This window comes from Glandiceps talaboti, chromosome 5 (assembly GCF_964340395.1).
Source record: "Glandiceps talaboti chromosome 5, keGlaTala1.1, whole genome shotgun sequence".
NCBI classification, from domain to species: Eukaryota; Metazoa; Hemichordata; class Enteropneusta; family Spengelidae; genus Glandiceps; species Glandiceps talaboti.
Genome location: NC_135553.1, coordinates 4,998,139 through 5,017,595, shown reverse-complemented (window position 1 = coordinate 5,017,595; position 19,457 = coordinate 4,998,139). Strand labels below are relative to the sequence as shown.

Below are 19,457 nucleotides of genomic sequence, written 5' to 3'. Positions count from 1 at the left end.
GTCCTACATGATATACACTTTACATAAAAATTATATACATTTGTAAACACTCTCACATGCTTGTATTGATATGTTATTGTTATAAAAGTCTCAATACACCGGTATAATGAATTATTTGATTTGAGAAGAAGAGAAATGTTCAAAAAGTCTGATGAACTTGGCTAAAGCAATGAATGATAATATAGTAACCTTGAGTATAATTCTGTATAGTCAGTACACTAAAGAATCATTTAAAGTCAGAGATTATTTTTACAATTGAAGTTGAGTTTTTGTCAGTGAAGATTTACATGTCCAGATCATTTTATAGTTTTTTTTGAATTTGTGTTTTTGAATGACATATGGGCCTGTAAACAGTATGCATGTATTTAATATATGTGCAAATGAATAAAGATATTCAGGATAATCCCTGAAGTATTTTATAAAAGAAAATATAATATCAGTGGTGCTTGGTGCTTTGGAGAAATGTGTATTGATCCCATGTGTATGTAACATCATTGTTTGATACAGTGGTGGGGGTGGGGGTGGGGGTGGGGTGGTTAAAAATGGATAAAGTATTTGAATGATAAGTCAAGATGTGTTCATATATAATTTCCATTTTAATGAAGAATACCCAGCTGAAATAGCTAGTAGGAATGTTGTGTTTGAAACTTTGATATCAATTTCTCCCTATTTACATTAATATGGATATCACAAAGACACCATCAAGGTAAATGTCAAAACTATAAAGTATCAAAATTATAGGTATTTACAAAAAATGGGGTAATGATCTTGGCTTTGTTACGTTGTTAATGGTTGTGTACTTCCTGGATGTATAAATACAGTAGAAAACTTCTTGGCTGTAAGATCTGCTTTGTAGGAGGTACGGGTACCCCCTCTCACTGGGATGATGGTAATGTGGTGCCATGGTGGCATGACAAGATATATTGTACTGTCTTACAGTTCTAACAAAACTTTAATCCCGGCCATAAAAATAATAGAAATTATCAATTTGAATGAATTTGTCTGAGGAAATATACCCTGTTATCTACATGTATCAACCCAAAATGTAAAGTCTGTCATCATACGTAAAACAAATGGTTTATTTCAAGTGTTTGGTTGGGTCATACAACTCCCATAGTTTGTCAAACTCTCCTTGAAAAGGAACACAAAGTCCAGGATTGTTGGTGATGATAACGTTCTCATGGTTACCAGTTATTCCACTTCTAGTCCAGTTGAGAGAACCAGTGATAATTATGTGGTTGTCAATGACAACAAACTTATGATGCATCAGGAAAGAAGAATGATCATGTCGTACTTGAATTCCTGTAGAAGAACAGAAGGAGGATTGGATAGATTGTAATGAACACAAAATGGCTGATGGGATATTTTATAAGACTTACAGCTGTATATAGATCACAGGTTGATGTCCATGCATTATTATGATAGTTTTACATTTTTACCTGAGATTTCACTTAAACATAAAAATAAACTGTGTTAATAAACTGTAAATAAAAGTCTGTGTAATTCAAATGTCAACAAACTGTAAATTTGTGGGATACTGATAAATTTTGATCATTATTTATAACCTAGGTCTAATAGATCTGTGTTAATATTTACACTATGTTTATCTTTCACACATGACTGACACTGTGAAAGATAAGCGCAATGTAAATTGTATTGGAACGAGGCATTATAGGCAATTGTACACGTGTAAAGAAAAACAACACGACCAAGTTGAAAATACTGCAAATAACAAAATTATTTTAAAAACAGTTTTGGTTACAGCTACAAGCCAGGACTTTATAATCTTCGCAGAATCTTATCCTATAGAATCCAGTCCTATGGGGATTGTTGGGTCTCACCTTTCCCCTACAGACAAGAGCCAAAAATCCCCATACAGCTGGATTCTAGGCTTATAATCATAGCCATGGCAACCACTGTTTCACTGACCTTTACTCCTAAGTTTTCCAATCTGTGATCCACTGACTTCCATTTGTTCATCATCTGTTATCACCCTGACAACCACTCCTTTCTCATGTGCCTCGACAACAGCATCAGCTAGTTCATGACAACAGATGCAAAACACACAAACATCCAGTGTGTGTTTAGCATCAAGTATGTATTTCAGAAGTTTACTTAGGCCAGTTTCAAAATGTGCATATGAACAATTTGCTAACTGGCAGCCATTTTTACTCTGGAAATAAGCTTTGCAGGCAACAACTTTGTCAGGGAAGAATAAGATCTCCTGTAAGATATCATGAGTTTTTTCAGTCTGGTTTTTAGGGTTGTGTCCAAGTTTCTTATAAAGGTAGTAGATGATTTCAGAAGCCAATCCTGCTGAGAGTAAAAGGCCAGCTAATCGTACCCAGTACGTCATTCTGACTTCACATCTGACGAGGAAGAGTAGTAAAAGAAATTAAATTTTGAATGTATCCCAGTGAGTACTATATTAGTATATGCATGTATTCAGAAAATTATAATGATCATTATGACGACATATGTCCCATCATTGAGTGACAAAGATGATGATATTTGCAATGACAATAATTATGGCGATGATAGTAGCCGGTGTTAATGATGATGATTACTAATATAAAATCTTTTGTGATGTACTTCATATAAACGAGAAGAACTAGTTTATGTATTAAACTCAGGACATACATGCAGCAGAAAAACCTCGATTGAAGTGCGCCCTCAGTGTCCAGATATTGAACACATTTTTAATACTTTCAAAACTTTCTGTTCCGGGCAACCAGAACATTTTAGACCACAGATATTCGCCTTATTTCACACTAAAGCTATTAAAAATCCTAGCAATCGATCATTATTGGTTATTTATAAAGCAATTTAGTGTCAGTTGTATTTTTATTAAAACATGAATTATAAGTGAGTTAGGTGGTCACATAACTTCCGGTTTAAGATGATGGTGAGCACCTTTGGTTCATGAAAACATTTACTTTTTACAACCTTTCACGAAGACATCTGTCAATATTTTTCTGTGATGTATTTTCAGACAACAGTGGACGACACGGAGGATGTTGCGTTGGACTTTGGAAGTGAAGAAGAAGCAGAGAAACAGCGACGGAGGTTAAGGTACATTTGAACGATGAGTAACAGGACTAACACGTTACACGTTGGCACTTTTGAGAAATTTGACTATTTATAAGCATTTGATGACGTATTTTACAGTCCGACTTCTTTTTGTTGCCTAGATATTTTAAGAAAATAGTCAGGTTCACAGAAAGTAAATGTCTAAAACAGCCAACGTTTCTAATTCTAATTTCCAGTAAATGTCATTTCGTGCCGTCCAAAGTAAAAATCACACTGTTATGTTGCCGTAGATACGTATCGTACAATATATTTTCTATGATTAGATTACTTGATGTACATCATGGGGGTAGAATCCTTGGGGGTTTATACAGCCATATTATAATCTTACCCACAGACATACCAACAAAATACAATTCTAGTTCAGGTACGTACATTTGTTAGCTCAAAGTCAAACATATAAAGGCAAAGCAGCAACCTAAACATGATGAAAATACATGTAATGATGTAGAATAACTCTTGCTCAGTAATTCAGGTGTTCATAAATCATACATGTAATATTCTAAGTATTACGTTGAAACTAGTTCTAAGTGTTATGTATTCCCACATTTAGTATTGCACTGATAACAGTGGCGAAAACAATATATTTGGATTCTGAAACGCAAGTAGGTAAATTATGCTTCAGAAAAACACGATATCATCTCTGTAATTTCCATTGTTAATGTAGTATGTACTACTCGTAAATATTTTATTTTACATGGATTAATGTAAAAATACATCATATAGGGTTAACAGGTAGGAAACAAATAGTGTGTATTGTTACAAGAGCACTCACACAAAATTATATTTGTCTACATTTCATCAATACAAAATTCATATTATTCATATTGATATTATAAACAAAAGTCAGTTGTTACTGGTAGCATAAAACATTATTTTCCATGATACTACAAGTATGTCAAGGAAGGATCAAAGAAAACCATAAATCTATGAGGACAATTTCCGTGTCAAGTTTAGAACTACAGACTATACATAGTATTGCCTAACTTTTTGTATCTTCTCTCATTACAGGCATCCTGTAGCAACCATCTTCCATCTGTTATTCCGTATCAGTTCAATAGTAGCTTACTTATTCTGTGGTTGGTTTAGTAGCAGTTTTATCATATGTTTCGTCATCATTATCGTTCTGCTGTCTGCTGATTTCTGGACAGTTAAAAATATTACTGGGAGACTAATGGTAGGACTTAGATGGTGGAATCATGTAGATGAAGATGGTAAAAGTCATTGGATATTTGAATCCAGAAAGGTAAGTTGAAATTTATAGTCTAAAATTTATAGTCGATTATGGTGTTCTACCTGTATTTATTAATGATAGTACTAATGAACACCCCCACCCCACCCCCTAGTTCCCGTGTCAACTATTTACTCCATTCCATTGACTTCATCCTCTTCTAAAACAAATACAAAATAATCGTCCTGTCATACATTCATAATTTTACCAAGATAAATGAGGTTCTGCTTTTCTTTTTCCACAAGTACGGTATTTATTGAAGGTCCTGTCACTTTAGATAATGCACATAATGTGTTGAGATATTGCATATCTCTGTTTGAGATCAAAGAATCTAACAGTTCTGAACAGTGAAACTCAACCATGATGTAAAATTGTAATGACAAAAAAGTACTCTTGATGTAGAATTAAGTATCATAATTTCTTTGAATCAATTTGAGAAGTTGGTTTCGGTGTATATAGTTTATGAATTGATGGAGTAGTTTATTTTATATCTTGTATTTAACTAAAAGTAATAGGTAGAAACTACGAGGTTGAAGTGTGATTCTTCACGGTGTTCGGTCTCAAATCATGGTTTGAAATTTGATTATCTACATAGACATATCATGTTTCATAACCATTCATTTTTTAAATCACAAATACACCTAATGTGTGTTAGTATATGTAGTCTTAGGACCGATATAAAGCAGCAAATATCTGAAAATTTACAGACATATATATAATTTTGTGTCATATGGAAATTGTTTAACTTCATGTAATTTGTTTTTATGAATTCAGAACAATGATAGATGATATTTTGAATGAAGAGCTGTTTAGCATAATTCAGTAAATTTGAGTTAGTTCATCAGTACACCTCGTGACGTTATTAGATTTGGCAATATTAAATAGTATTTCATAAAAAAAATATCTAAATCGTAAATCATTAAATAATTTTCATACTTGTTTATTTGTTTATCATACTTTCATATTATACTTGAATGGTAAGTATAGCAAGAGTTGACAAATATTAGGGCTAAGGCAATATTTTGTTTGGAATTCCTGCATGTAGGCCTCCAGTCCAGTGTACAGGTTGTCATGATTCACCCTGCAAACCCCACACCTAGCTATAAGCCACAGTACAGTGAGTGAAATTGATTTGGCACCATGTGGTGGGGTTTTTAATCTATGGGTGGTAACAGCTGGCTTTACATGTAACAAACAACATGCTATAGTAGGATACCATTGTTTCTCATGATCCTACATGTACACTGACAAACCCTGATTTTAGTCTAACATGATGTTTTTGACATTAAATTCACCCAGTTATTCTTTAAGTTGTACGTACGTCCTACTTTTTTCCCACTTTTCCTAACTCACTTGTTACATGGTTTATGATGAGAAACATAGATAAAAAAATCACCCCTCTGACCTTTTGTCAATGATGATCTATCAATATAAAATATATTCTGTATGGCTGTTTCTTTTATCTCTGTATTGAGTTAACATGAACCTTCAAACTACAGGTCATGATATTAATTATAGAAAACATCAGACATTTTGGTGTAAACTGTAGAATATTGGACAAAAGTTCATATGGGGTAAATAGTAATAAACAATAACAGGTCACAGGGAGCATCATACATTATTACGGGTATAGGACAATGTTGCACAAAGACACATTGTGTACAGGCACACATTGCACACATTGGAAACCTGAACATGTACACTTACAGTACACCTTGCTAACCCTCAATTCAAAACTTTTCCTATGTACAATACTTTCATTGGTGTACGTTTTCCCATAAATGTCAGTTAGAACCTAGAAGGGAAAATGGGTGGTCTACTCTATTCTATGCAAATAAAAACACCATCAACTTATCACTTTGATGTGACAAGGAGACACATACAAGCTGAGACAACAGACAGACAGACAGATAGGCAGGCAGGCAGGCAGACAGACAGACTGACAGAGATAGACACACGCACACACACACACACACACACACACACACACACACACACACACACACACACACACACACACACACGTGCATGTAAAAGCTGAGAATAGTCAGAGAAATTACTGATGTGTTGTGTTGTTCTGTATTTGCAGGGTAAGTCGAAGGAAACACCTACAGAATCCAGGGTATTTTGGATGGGTCTTATTGTGTGTCCGGTCATCTGGGTAGCCTTCTTCTTTGCTTCACTCTTCAGTCTCAGCTTCAAGTGGTTTGTAAGTCATTTTACCAATTTTATATAAACATTACTGCTTTTGTAGAGCTCAGTCCTATATTGAACATTCACCTTTTTCGGTAAAATGTTGCAAATGTGTTTTGATTTGTGATATTACTAAATATTTCAAGAATGTGAATGATATATGCTGTTACCATACGGCTTATGCAAGACACTCAGTTTTACTACACATATGTTTTTGAGAATTGTACATAAACATTATTTGGCAAGTAAATAATGATTGGTTATTGGCTCAATTTCAAAAAATCCACAAGCCTCTTTACAAATTGCAGCAACAGTGAACTATTTTTCCAGAACATTCACACTTTTTGCAATAGAGTGGCAAACTGACTAACCCACAAGTATTAGCTCTAGTGTTTGATATCAAATTAGGGGGTCTGAACTTTTCTAATCCTTAACCCAAGTCTCTCCCAAGTTTGAGTAAAACATTTATCCAATCCACATCAAATTTGCTCTTCCTTGTTTTTTGCCAAAACGATATCCTACTCTGACATTACAACACAGTTTAAATGATATGCTGAGAATCTGTAGTTGTCAACACAAAAAAACATCTCATAATATATGGCTTGTTTCCTCATGTTACAACTTTAAAAAATGACAAAACCATGTAAGGTTGTATGATTTACACCTATCTGTTTGTAATATGTATTGATGTGCTAAATCTGCTTGTACCATTTTGTAAACTGTCTGCATATTCTTCCATATTTACTACTTACAGATGGTAGTGTGTATAGCACTTGGTCTAACTTGTGCTAATTTGTATGGATACATAAGGTGTAAAGTTGGTGCTAAGAAGAAACTTTCATCATTAGCTACAAATTTCCTCGGCCAACAACTTTTGAAAACAGTAAGTGAATCTTTTTTCTGTTATCTACCATAGTATTTCATTCATGTCTGATAAGAAGGGTGATAACATACTAGTATTTTGTAAAAGGGGAGATATCAGGAACTGTGTAAGCTTGTGTAATAGACTCTAACCATAAAATTTGGTGGGTCCAGAAAGTATTCCTTTTGTTGCCACCCCTCCCCCATTCCTATCCCCCTGCTACCTGTCACTCTCAAAACCATATGAACTAGAACAACCTCATGCATATTTCTTCTTTCCTTCACTATATTAACCATAAACCTAAAGTTACTGATTTGTCATTATATTCAATAAAATTGTGATGTAAATATAGTGAAACAATTCACATGGGGGTACAAAAGGAATGCTTACCTTGAAACCAAAAAGATAAAATAATTTATCTTGTAAAAGTTTTACATACCGGAAAGTTTAATATTTGTAATGCTCTTCATGAATGCACAAGTCACAATTACTTTATATAATGAAACTTTGTAATTAATATAGTATAATTTTGATTCTTTTCTTTTGCAGGCAACAGCATCCATGTCAGCATCAACTGAACAAAAGTAAAAGACATTTTCTAAAAGTGTACTTTTTCTAAAATTATATATTTATTTCCATTTTTGGCAAATTTCCATTCTGTGACCAAGGAGAATCAATTGAGTATTTCCATTGTATTGATATGATATGAAAGCAGAATCAGTTATTCTCAGTGGACCTGTTGCCAGTTTCAAGATGTATTGTGTATCTCCCATATAATGCCATGTACTCTGTATATGGAGGGTGGGGGTGGGGGTTGCATGCGTTACTTGGGATGGCTGTCACCTGGCTTTATAAGAAAAATCCTTCTGTCTCTGTTGACTGTTTAATAGTTTTTGTAAAGCACTCACAATTAAAGAGGTCAGTTTGTCTTACCAAACATAACGATGGAACATTGTTTCAAATGTAATAAGATCAAAACAAACTGTAACCAGGAAAATTGTTGTGTCCTTATGTTGCACAATGTACTAGTATCTTGAAACTGGTAAAATCGACTATGCATGCACATCCAGTGGGGCGCCCTCTAGTGTCAATCTTGGACAATGAAAGATTGCTTCTTTTGTAATTACTGTAGCTTTTACTTACTTTTCTGTCACATATTTCACATATTAATTAAAAGTAATGTCAATATGGTTTTAGTTGTTAACCTGAATTACATTTTTATATGGATTTTTTTTTTCACTAACAATTGAACAGCAATGGGCGTTTTGACTTGGTAATTGCAAGACGATAGCAAGGATGCTGTATGTACACAATTATCTAATTACCATATTACATTTTCTCAATGTTGCATGTTTTGATTCAATATTTTCAATAGGGGGTTTCTGGTAGAGTTAGACACAAATTTACATGCTCATCTTTGGATTTGATACTCTCTGGACACATTTCGGTTTTCACAAAGTATGGTATTGAAGACTAAATATCAGTATTTCAGACTGTTTCTTACTCAATGTTTTAACTTAAAATAAGATGTTGGTTTATACAGCTACACTGATAAGGAGAATTTGATTTGGTAAAATTGTTTATTATATAATGGTTAATAAAAGGTATAAGAATTATCTACCAGTTATTCTGTTTCTTGCTTTATATACCTGGCTTAATGTAAGAGTGTTGAGGCAGCACCGTTTTTTGGTAATTGTGAATGATAGCCATGCCTGGCAGACTAACAAGAAAGCCTGGCTGGCTAATCAAGTGGTTCACTACAGCTACAATAGCCATGCCAGACAGACTCCACACTCCCCCCCCCCCCCCCCCGTACACGCAAGGTCAAAGGTCAGATGGTATGCCATAATCTAATTTCAGACAGCAGGCTTTTCACACACACACACACACACACACACACAATACATCACTGCAAGCAAGCTAAGCTAGAAAGTTATCATTTCTTAAAGATTGTACCAAAGTATGTCTTTATTCAGTTTATAGATATGCACAAATTCACAGTTTGGCAGTGCTGCAAAAACAAATCTAATTGGAAGCCATGAACTTAGTCCAATTATTGCAGAATGTCAACCACAAGTGTACAAGCACTGTATAAAATACAGACACGTCAGAAGACTCTTACTGGCATCACAAAGTATGTCAGACTCTACACCATTCTGTGAATGGCTTCAAAGATCAAGACAATGTACAATACAATTTACTCTCCATGATTATTTTTGTTACTAACAATCCATATTTTATATTTTCTGATTCTGTTACATGTACTTTTTTCAAAGCACACATCACAGTCTATTTTAAGGCTGCCAGTCCACATGTATCTTGTGTGTTGCTATGAAACAAAGTTAACACACTCAATAACATTTCATCACCATGTAGGTAGACATCTTGGAATTCAGTAGCACCATAGGTGGTAGTTAAAAGTTTGTATGTAAATCAATGCATGATTAGTTGGAATCACCAAGTAATACACTGGAAGACATTTGGAAAATCAAGTGTCCATGTTATCACCACCTTCACAGAAATCTTGTATCCCTGTAAACAAAAATACAGTTAAGTATGAGTAAATGATAAATTGAAGAAAGTTTTGGGAAGTTATAACAAATTGAAATTTTTGCTTTTCATCCACAATCCTGTGAGAAGCAGAAATCTTTGCACAATATGTTTTTTGGTTACAATCACATTAAAATTATCCCAGTTTAAGATATGGGACTGAATTGGTGAAGATTTTACATGTGGGACTGAGTTGGTGAAGATATTACATATGGGACTAAGTTGGTGAAGAAGTTACATATGGGACTATGACTTACTTTGTATAATTTGTCTATATGCCATTGCTGCAGGAGAATCTGGAACTTCTGATAAAAATGACTTGCCTTCATCACAACATTTACCTGTCAAGTGAACACAGAACAGAGAACAAAGTCAGTCTGACAAACATATCACATATACATTGTCACACTACTTGACATGAAACCAAGTCATCTATTATTGACATCTCACCATTGAGGGCACCCTCAGCATGTACTGTTATCAGTGCCCTCCAGTTTTGTCATGTGATAATAGCTATATATGGTTATATCAATTCAATGGTCATTAAACTGTAAGATTAGAAAATTAAGATTACCTTCACAACAAGCCATAGAACATTCTAGGATGTATTATTTCATTTTTTGGCAAAGAATCACTCATAAAATTTCACATGGTTCTAAAATATTTCAGGTATTGCCGATCATATACTACCAGTATGATAAAATTGGTTTCCACGAGCTTTCTTCTTTGCAATACATCCCATCTACCAAAAGCATTTTGCATAGTATTTCAAGAGTACCACTGTGTAACGAGTGAACAAAATGACATCCTCTAAACTGTATTGTGTGTGAAACAGTGACCGTCTAAAGCTCCTTACCTATTCTGGGGTCAAGGGGCAGTTTTCCAAGGAATGGTATATCCATGTCTTTTGCCATCTTCTCTGCACCTCCAGTTGTTGGTGGAAAAATTTGGGACTCAGTCTGAAATGTGTATGACAGGAAAGATTTGACTTACTTAAACTGTGGACTTGTTCATCTGTCTGATATAACTGATGTAGTAGATTCTAAAACCTGTGATATCAATGCTTTGATAATAATAAACAATTACACTTTGGTTGATAAAATGTAAAACTGAACATCAACATAAATGCATACAAGAAGTCTACAAAAAGAGATCAATGTATGGGTTTTCCAATACACTGAGCTGTTCTTCATGGCTGGTAAAACTTGTAGGTCTAAATAAATGTGATGAACTATCACAGACCCTGCCCTACTAGAGTGTGATCATCAAAATCCATTGATAGATTAACATCAACACGTTACAATAACAGTTCTACTTTGAATGGCTTGTTGAAACTAATATTGCAGTGTAATAATACATCTGATTAGATTCCAATCTCAATCACATACTTCAAAATGATTGATAACTTAAATAACTTACCTTACATTTAGGACACACAAAACCACTCATGTTTTCCACCACACCTATAACTGGTAGTTTTACTTTCCGACAAAAATTGATTTCCTTCCTGACATCTTGAAGAGACACTTCCTAATGAGAAAAATATATATACATACTGAATGGATAGATGAGAAGTATGGAAATGACAATTTTTTACACAGATGATGAAAACATAGAGTTCTAGATTTATCTGCCCGGTGAGTGTATAACCAATAGGGAACTTGCAATCCAGACTGAGCAGGCTCAGATGTAAAGGACTATGGAATTATCTGTGGTTATCGTAATACCTAATCTGGACCTACTGATAAAATAAACCTCCCACAATGGTCAGGGTAACTATGAATTGATCATTCGTGGTTGCAAACAATGTAACAGTAATGTTTACAATACCAATTCATTAGTATTTATTATCACATTTCCCATGATGCAACATTCAACATGGCAGGTTTGCAAGTTCCCTATTAGATTATTAAATGATCTACAAAGTTATTTCATGCCAATAGTTCAATATAGCTTTCTATGTGTTGTTAATATTGATACTCTTCAGAACTGTTTTTAGATCACTACGGATAATACAATAATACATCTCAAACATCAACAGTGATGAAGGCATCAACCTATTAAAGGCCCCCGATTCAATCCTAGGTTCTCACATTAGTGCTATCTTATCATTGGAGCCACAAGGATTCTTTCATTCAGAACCATTTTTTTCCACAGCTCATCACAATTATTTTTTTCACCTAAATTTTAATCCTAATCAAAAATAGATATTTAGTGTATAATTACTCCAGCTATGAACCAGTGGGTATATACAACTAATTAACTTACCTGAGGAGTTGTTATGACAACAGCGCCATCAACATTAGTAGCACTCAGATACTGTACTATAGATAAGTGTTCATCTGATGTACCAGGTGGAGTGTCCACCACCAGATAATCTACATCACCCCAATCAACATCTCGTAAAAACTGTTTTATCAAACCTATAAATGAAATAAGACTATTTCAGTTTAGTTCCCCATTCTATACACGGTTCACAATGTTTACCCTCTTAAGAACCAATCAATTATTCCTACATTTTTGGTCGAACAAATGATTGAGCAGCTATTTCAATAGACCATTCAGTTACACGGTGCCCCCTAGGGACATTGCTGCCATGGTAATGTCTCTTGATAGATGAAGAAATGGCTATGGAATTTGTGTAACCTTTATTTCGATGAGGCAAGCAGTTTGTGTTAGTTCCTGATTGGTGTAACATGCTAACAGTAGGCCTTTCATGATGGCTCATCAGTAATCATTTATTGATTCCAGTTGGAACGTATTTACTACAAATTGTGCGTTTTTTTATTTGTCTGATTTGAGCATACACACTTTTTATACACAGTAGAACATACCTACCTTGAGTATTTCTTACCCACAAGAATATGCTGTATGTGAATCTGGTCATATATGTACTACAAGTCATAGAAACAAAGCTCACCAGAAGAGTGATATTCTTTATTACTGCAATACTATATAATGATACTGGTATTACTAAGGACCTTGTGTGTATATGGTCAGATTTCCATTCAGTACATACAGACTGCTCACTATGTAATTTAATGATAATAAATTCAAGATTTGACAAGTAACAACAAACCTACCATTTTTCTTTGGTCCTCTCCAAATAACAGCATCATCAGGGTTTGCCAGTAGGAATCCTACAGACATCACACCAAGGTTGTCTTCTATGTACTGTAAAGTTGATATCGTTATTGATAATGTTACTAGTACATTTATTACCGTACTCTAGTAAAGAGTTCAATATTAAATCAGTTATTTACATGTGATGTTCAATTAACCACAAAAGTTATCTGTTCATGACAATGTTGTAAATGTATCTGACAGAATGGCTACATAGATTAATGGATATGAACTGTAGTACATCATTTGTCACAAAACCTACTTCCAATGCATCTTGTCCGATCTGACTCAAACATTAAAAATGCTGTGTATATGTACATTCACATGTACTCTTAGTCTTTCATATAGTTTTGTACATTTTGGAAGTGTACCTTTTACAACTGCCAACATTGAAGCATTAATGAATGGAACCTGTTACAAACAGTGAAAGTAAATACATAAATTGGATTAATAACACTTAGCACAGTATGTTGGAACAGCAGAGACTTGTATCACATTTCATGGTTTGATAAGAACAGTTTTATGGCCTCTTCATGTGTATATAATTTGTTTTGTGAATGTGAACTATTATGTAAGGAGGCCATACAACTATTCTTATCAAATGATGAAATGTAATCAAAGTCATTGTAATTCCAAAATGCTGTGCCAAGTGTTATTAATCCAATTCAGTTGTTTACTTTCCCTGTTCATGACAAGTTCCTTTTGTCAACGCTTTGATGTCAGCAGTTGTACTTTGCTGATACTTTTTTCCAAAAGTTATCACTTTCAACATCTTCTGTTGTTCCTATGATTTATCTTTGCCTTTCTTTGACAGTCCTTTCACATTTAACATTTTCTGTTGTACACCTATCCAAGACATTAACAAACAATAATAGTTTTTCACTCACCACAGGTGACCAGCCTGATCCACTTTGATGAACCTGTTCCCCTTCCACCCCCATAACTCTAGGAATTGATGGACCACAGATATCAATGTCTAACACAGCAACCTACAAATCAAAACACAGGTCACCATAAGAATGCACACACACAGGAGAAAGGCTTCCCATCTTTACTCATAACTAGCATTCAAAATTTCTTTGGAATTTTTTGAGGTTTCCCCAGAAAAAATAGTATATGTGAAATCATTTTATATTTCCCCAAAATCAAACCCTGAAATCATAGCTAACAAAATCTCAATTTATAAAGTCTCTGGTTCTATGAAGTCAACTATAGGGGTATCACTACCTACGGTAGTACCTTGATCTTAATAAATAGCATATTTTGAATGCTGAGTTTCAGCACCCTCTATTAACGTTACCATTGTGTGACATATTTGAATACACTTTGTATATTTTGCATCATCTCGACATGGGAGAACACATTGTTCATGGTTCCAAGAATCAATAGGACAGCTAACTGTATGATCAAGATCCGTAGTTGATGGATGAAAACGTCACATTCATTTCCAATTTACTATTCCAAAGTAACTCAGTTGTACATTTAAATACCACTCAGCAGTGTGCCCTTTAAGCCAATTTGATGTGACACTGATGCACATAATTTCTGATGACACACCAAAATTTGGTGTTCCCCTATCTCTTACTACGTGGTGACTCACAAGAAATGCCAGTTTTTTATCATACTGAACCCACAACAACAGATTTGGCTATCATTAGAGGGCACACAAATTCCAAGGCCATGACTTACCTGTTTTGTTTCATCATTGGCAATTCCATGGGATAGATGTGAGGTGAACGTACTTTTACCAACTCCCCCTTTGCCACTTAGTACTAGTATCTTGTGTTTTACTGATGACATACGTTCTTTGATTACTGTTATAGCTGTAGAGTGAAATCAAACACACATTTCAAAGTTGTCTGTAGTAGGAATCATTTCAACAAGGATGCGACTTTTTGTACAATAAGTTTATTATCATAAAGGAGACATGTACAAGCAGTGAGAGTTTTTTACTGGACTGTCTTAATTTACAAACAGCCATGGAGACATCCATGCATGGTAGCATATGCAATATAATAGTCTGGGGACAGGTCCAGACTAGCTATAAGCTATTTCCTGACTCCTCATTTACGTACTGTTATATTCATTTGGGGTAAATAAACTGATTACTATTAATAATAATATGTGATGCAGATCATCAGACTCTTTTGGGAATAAACACAAATTATCAAATGGCGCTAAATAATTCAAAAGTTTTGTCCATTTCATATGCTGGGTAATAATTTCCAGCATGTATTTACAAAAAATAGAATTGAGACTGTAAAAGTCAGTCTCACTTGTCATCAGCACAGATGTTTCTGATAGGTACTTATCAACAGACACTCTTTATTCCCTAGAGTAAATTCTACACAATAGTAAATGCACATTTCCAAAACACTCACCTGGATCTGGTGCTTTAGGTTGACTACTGGCACATATTGTCTGGTTAGGACAGCCTTCACATGCTGATACTTTACCTGCATCATTACTCTGAGTACCAGGACAGTCTGTGATATATAGTAGATAGACAAATAGAAGTATATGAGCTAATGAAGAAAACTGTTTACCACCTGTCTTGCCATGGACTAATAATACATCTGTGGGCTAGCTTTACACCTCTTTTGCAATAATATGATTGTGCATAAATTTCAAACTATTTAAATTACGTCTGACATTACAGTGTTAAGATATGTCGTACAGTCTCAGTGACAACATGTGGGATAGTCTTGCTTGCAGACGGAGTAAGTTGGGACTCAATTCTGACAATGAAAGCCCCTCTACTTTTTAGGGCCATTGTCAGAATGGATTCCCGTACTCCGTCTGCAAGCAGGACTAGTCTATATGCCCACATTAAATCTGTGCCCATATCCGAGTGAGTGAGTGAGTGAGTGAGTGAGTGAGTGAGTGAGTGAGTGAGTGAGTGAGTGAGTGAGTGGGTGGGTGGGTGGGTGGGTGGGTGGGTGGGTGGGTGGGTGAGTGAGTGAGTGAGTGAGTGAGTGAGTGAGTGAGTGAGTGAGTGAGTGAGTGAGTGAGTGAGTGAGTGAGTGAGTGAGTGAGTGAGTGAGTGAGTGAGTGAGTGAGTGAGTGAGTGAGTGAGTGTGACTTTTTGGTAGACCACTATAGTATACCCGGCCACGTTATGATTAAGTTATACATGGTATATATGACCCCGTGTATATAGTCAGTACTATGGCAAATATTGGACAACTGGGATTACAAAACTAAGAATAATGTCTAGCCCTGATTAAAATGAATTTAAGAAATTCGATTCAATTTGGTATAAAATTAAAAATAACGTTAAATAACTGTTATAGACTACAAACTCACGCTCTGGCGCATTTACAGGAACGTCGTCTGTGGCCGCCGCCATATTGGAAATGGGACATGCGCAAAAGAGAAACCACCTGTTTGCTATTCCACCGTATCATATCCGTCGGCAGGATTTGAAAGTGTGTTGACCCCGGTGTTGACCCATGACAGTGTAGTGATGGCATACTAATTGTTGGCCTTATTTCTCTGGCATGGTTTGTCATTCTCGTGGCGATTTGGGCAATTTATAATATGACTCGATTACAAACAAATACCAGACGTTTGAAATCGCAGTGTAGTTATAATTACTGGCCTACTTTAGTAAATAGCAAAGTTGTTATGCGCAGTAGTAGCATATATATATATATATATATATATATATATATATATATATATATATATATATATATATATATATATATATATATATATATATATATATATATATATATATATATATATATATATATGTATATATATATATATATATATAAATATATATGTGTATATATATATATATATATATATATATATATATATATATATATATATATATATATATATATATATATATATATATATATATATATATATATATATATATAGTTGTCTGATATATATATTATATATATATATATATATATATATATATATATATATATATATATATATATATATATATATATATATATATATATATATATATAATATATATATATATATATATATATATATATATATATATTATATATATATATATATATATATATATATATATATATATATATATATATATATAAGTGTTCGAAGGTGGGAGGGGAATGTTCTTTAGAGAGTAGTTCAGGTTTACCTTTCGTGGCTGTTCCATTCTGGGTCTGGTAGCTGGTTGAGTATAGACTCGATTACAAACAAAGCTCGACTTGCAGGAGGAGCGTATATATATATATATATAAGGCACACGATCGTGGCTATAAAATAAACTTTACAGCGTGAGTGCAAATGTTTTTGTTTTTTATCCATGTAATCGGACTCTTCATCGTATTGGATTGTGGGGGAGCCTCACAGTATAGCCAGTTACAAAGTCGACAGACATGTTTATGCGTTAGACCTTTGCAATGAACCATCCAGACTTGAGATACGAACTGCTTGGTTACCGGGGAAACTATGTAATATTATCCTTCATCCGATACAGGGCATTGTAATAATTAAGCGGTGAACAGTTAGTCATCCATGGCAACGCGTTTGAAATGTACAATGTGACCCATGACTATATATGTAATTATAGGGTTGCCAACATGTCAAATGCACAAAAATACCACAACAAGGTGGACGTTCAAGTGCATTGTTTAAGTTGTTCTTAAAACTAGGTGATATATCTTTCGGCAACTTGGCCCGGAGACCAGGAGACCAGGTTTTTTATCATTTAGACAAACATATTTATTGTTTGATCGCTGTGACACTCAACATAACACGGCTTTCGAGTAAAACCATTCTTGAAGGTCGAATATTTGGTATAATACAATGATCTTCCAATTACGGAACCAGAAATGTGGAATTATGTCAAAGTAGTTAATTTCTAATTAGGACATATTGGGGTCGCCTGTAGCTGTTATGGTTGGTTCACCATGAAGGGTGTCAAGTTTGGTTTTCATTTGTTAGGTATGCTAGTAAGTATACACGTACACAGTAAACAACGTTGCACCTGTCGAATAGCTGGGTTGGTACCATGACACTGTGCACACAGCCACGTATGGGAGGGTTAGATTGGGGTCGTACTTATAGTATAACATCACACACACACACACACACACACACACACACACACACACACACACACACACACACACACACACAGTCATATAATTTAATCGTGAAAACTGAATACTAGAACATTCAATGACAAATACACATTGAAGTAATAAGTTAATAATGACATGACTGTTTTTGGGGATGTAATATAGTAAAAGCCCAGAAACTTATTAGAAAGGCTAACCTCAGACCACTATAGAGAACTCTATAGTGGTCTGAGGGCTAACAGAATACCCCACGGAATAGTTTCACTGTGAATCCTAAGTTATGTAATCATAATGCAATTCCAAGAGGATAACTGTCCGGGATAACTGTATCGTGTGTATAGGCTCTGATCGCCTTACTTTGGGAAGTGATATTTATTTGACATAAGACAACAGTTGGTATGAGAAGCCGATTACTGTTGATTTACATATACATTGTACATATACATACACAAGATGATGAAGTCTATGGAGTTAGTTCTAAACAACCAAAACCCTACAATGCGATGAATTATCTTCATAAATACGTGATTTAAAATTTACTCTCGAAGGGCCTACTACCCAGAAGTCAGCAGAGTGAACTAAGATGTTTCTCAGTGGAGAGTCTCTACTACAGACTTGATTGTTTTCTAGTGTTATCTCCGATACTGCAATTCTGTGTAATTTTGATTTTTGTTTTAATTTCAAAATAAACCTTGCCTATAACCTAATCGTGTGTCATTGGGTTTCCATTTACTGTATTCAATCTAAGTCTGATCTTCAGATACTTGCATCTGATCATTTGTTTAAAATGGAATCGATTTATCCAGCGTGCCGTAATCCCTGCCGTGGAAATCAACAACATAGTTCGCAGTAGTACAAGTATCGCAATACTATCCAATTATACGTCATGTCCAACTGTTTGTAACAAAATCATTGACGAAACATTCCTAGTATTGTCTAAGCCCACTTTGTAAATTACCTGAGTGTCAAATCCAAACTAACGGAATGTTTTCAATAATACAATTATTGTTTCCCTTTGTTGTGAAGTAACGGGGTCGTCAAGGTCCCATCTTTGGTATATTCAGTTTAACCAATCGAGCGAAAAGAGTACGTATTGAACACAGTGGATCTATGTACCCGGTGCCTTAAATATTTCATGACCTTTAGGTATCCACATATAGTCAATGTTAATCTGTATAGATCAATGTTGTTGAAGTCCATTTCGAATTTGGACAGGGTGTTTGGAAATAGCCTTATCTTCATGTGTATACAGTTGTCCAGAATACGGATTACGTACACAACTAGATAACTCCCCGTACATGAACTAATGAGGTACAGAGATTATAAA

General features: G+C 34.6%; 3 protein-coding genes across 5 annotated transcripts; 1 reads left to right on the top strand and 2 right to left on the bottom strand.

The window, feature by feature from the left end:
* Positions 1-1,078: 1,078 nt before the first annotated feature.
* On the bottom strand, positions 1,079-2,362 carry LOC144436014 (mitochondrial cardiolipin hydrolase-like). Its single transcript, XM_078124684.1, has 2 exons — positions 1,930-2,362; positions 1,079-1,302 (listed from the first exon to the last, which is right to left on the bottom strand). Exons 1-2 carry the CDS (start codon positions 2,354-2,356, stop codon positions 1,079-1,081), a joined length of 651 nt encoding a protein of 216 aa, XP_077980810.1. The 5' UTR covers positions 2,357-2,362.
* Positions 2,363-2,870: 508 nt separating this feature from the next.
* LOC144434907 (Golgi apparatus membrane protein TVP23 homolog A-like) lies at positions 2,871-8,971 on the top strand. 3 transcript variants are annotated; one of them, XM_078123427.1, is made up of 6 exons: positions 2,871-2,905; positions 2,993-3,072; positions 4,099-4,333; positions 6,408-6,527; positions 7,266-7,394; positions 7,923-8,971. In XM_078123427.1, exons 1-6 carry the CDS (start codon positions 2,900-2,902, stop codon positions 7,959-7,961), a joined length of 609 nt encoding a protein of 202 aa, XP_077979553.1. In that variant the 5' UTR covers positions 2,871-2,899; the 3' UTR covers positions 7,962-8,971. The 3 variants fall into 3 exon arrangements, with proteins under 3 accessions (XP_077979553.1, XP_077979554.1, XP_077979552.1); XM_078123428.1 differs by lacking the exon at positions 2,871-2,905 and having other exon boundaries at positions 2,912-3,072; positions 6,414-6,527; XM_078123426.1 differs by lacking the exon at positions 2,871-2,905 and having other exon boundaries at positions 2,912-3,072.
* A 373-nt stretch (positions 8,972-9,344) lies between these two features.
* LOC144435276 (cytosolic Fe-S cluster assembly factor nubp1-A-like) lies at positions 9,345-16,395 on the bottom strand. The gene is made up of 10 exons (XM_078123864.1): positions 16,353-16,395; positions 15,428-15,532; positions 14,736-14,869; positions 13,934-14,035; positions 13,007-13,097; positions 12,192-12,346; positions 11,343-11,453; positions 10,780-10,882; positions 10,181-10,264; positions 9,345-9,905 (listed from the first exon to the last, which is right to left on the bottom strand). Exons 1-10 carry the CDS (start codon positions 16,393-16,395, stop codon positions 9,862-9,864), a joined length of 972 nt encoding a protein of 323 aa, XP_077979990.1. The 3' UTR covers positions 9,345-9,861.
* Between the last annotated feature and the right edge of the window lie 3,062 nt (positions 16,396-19,457).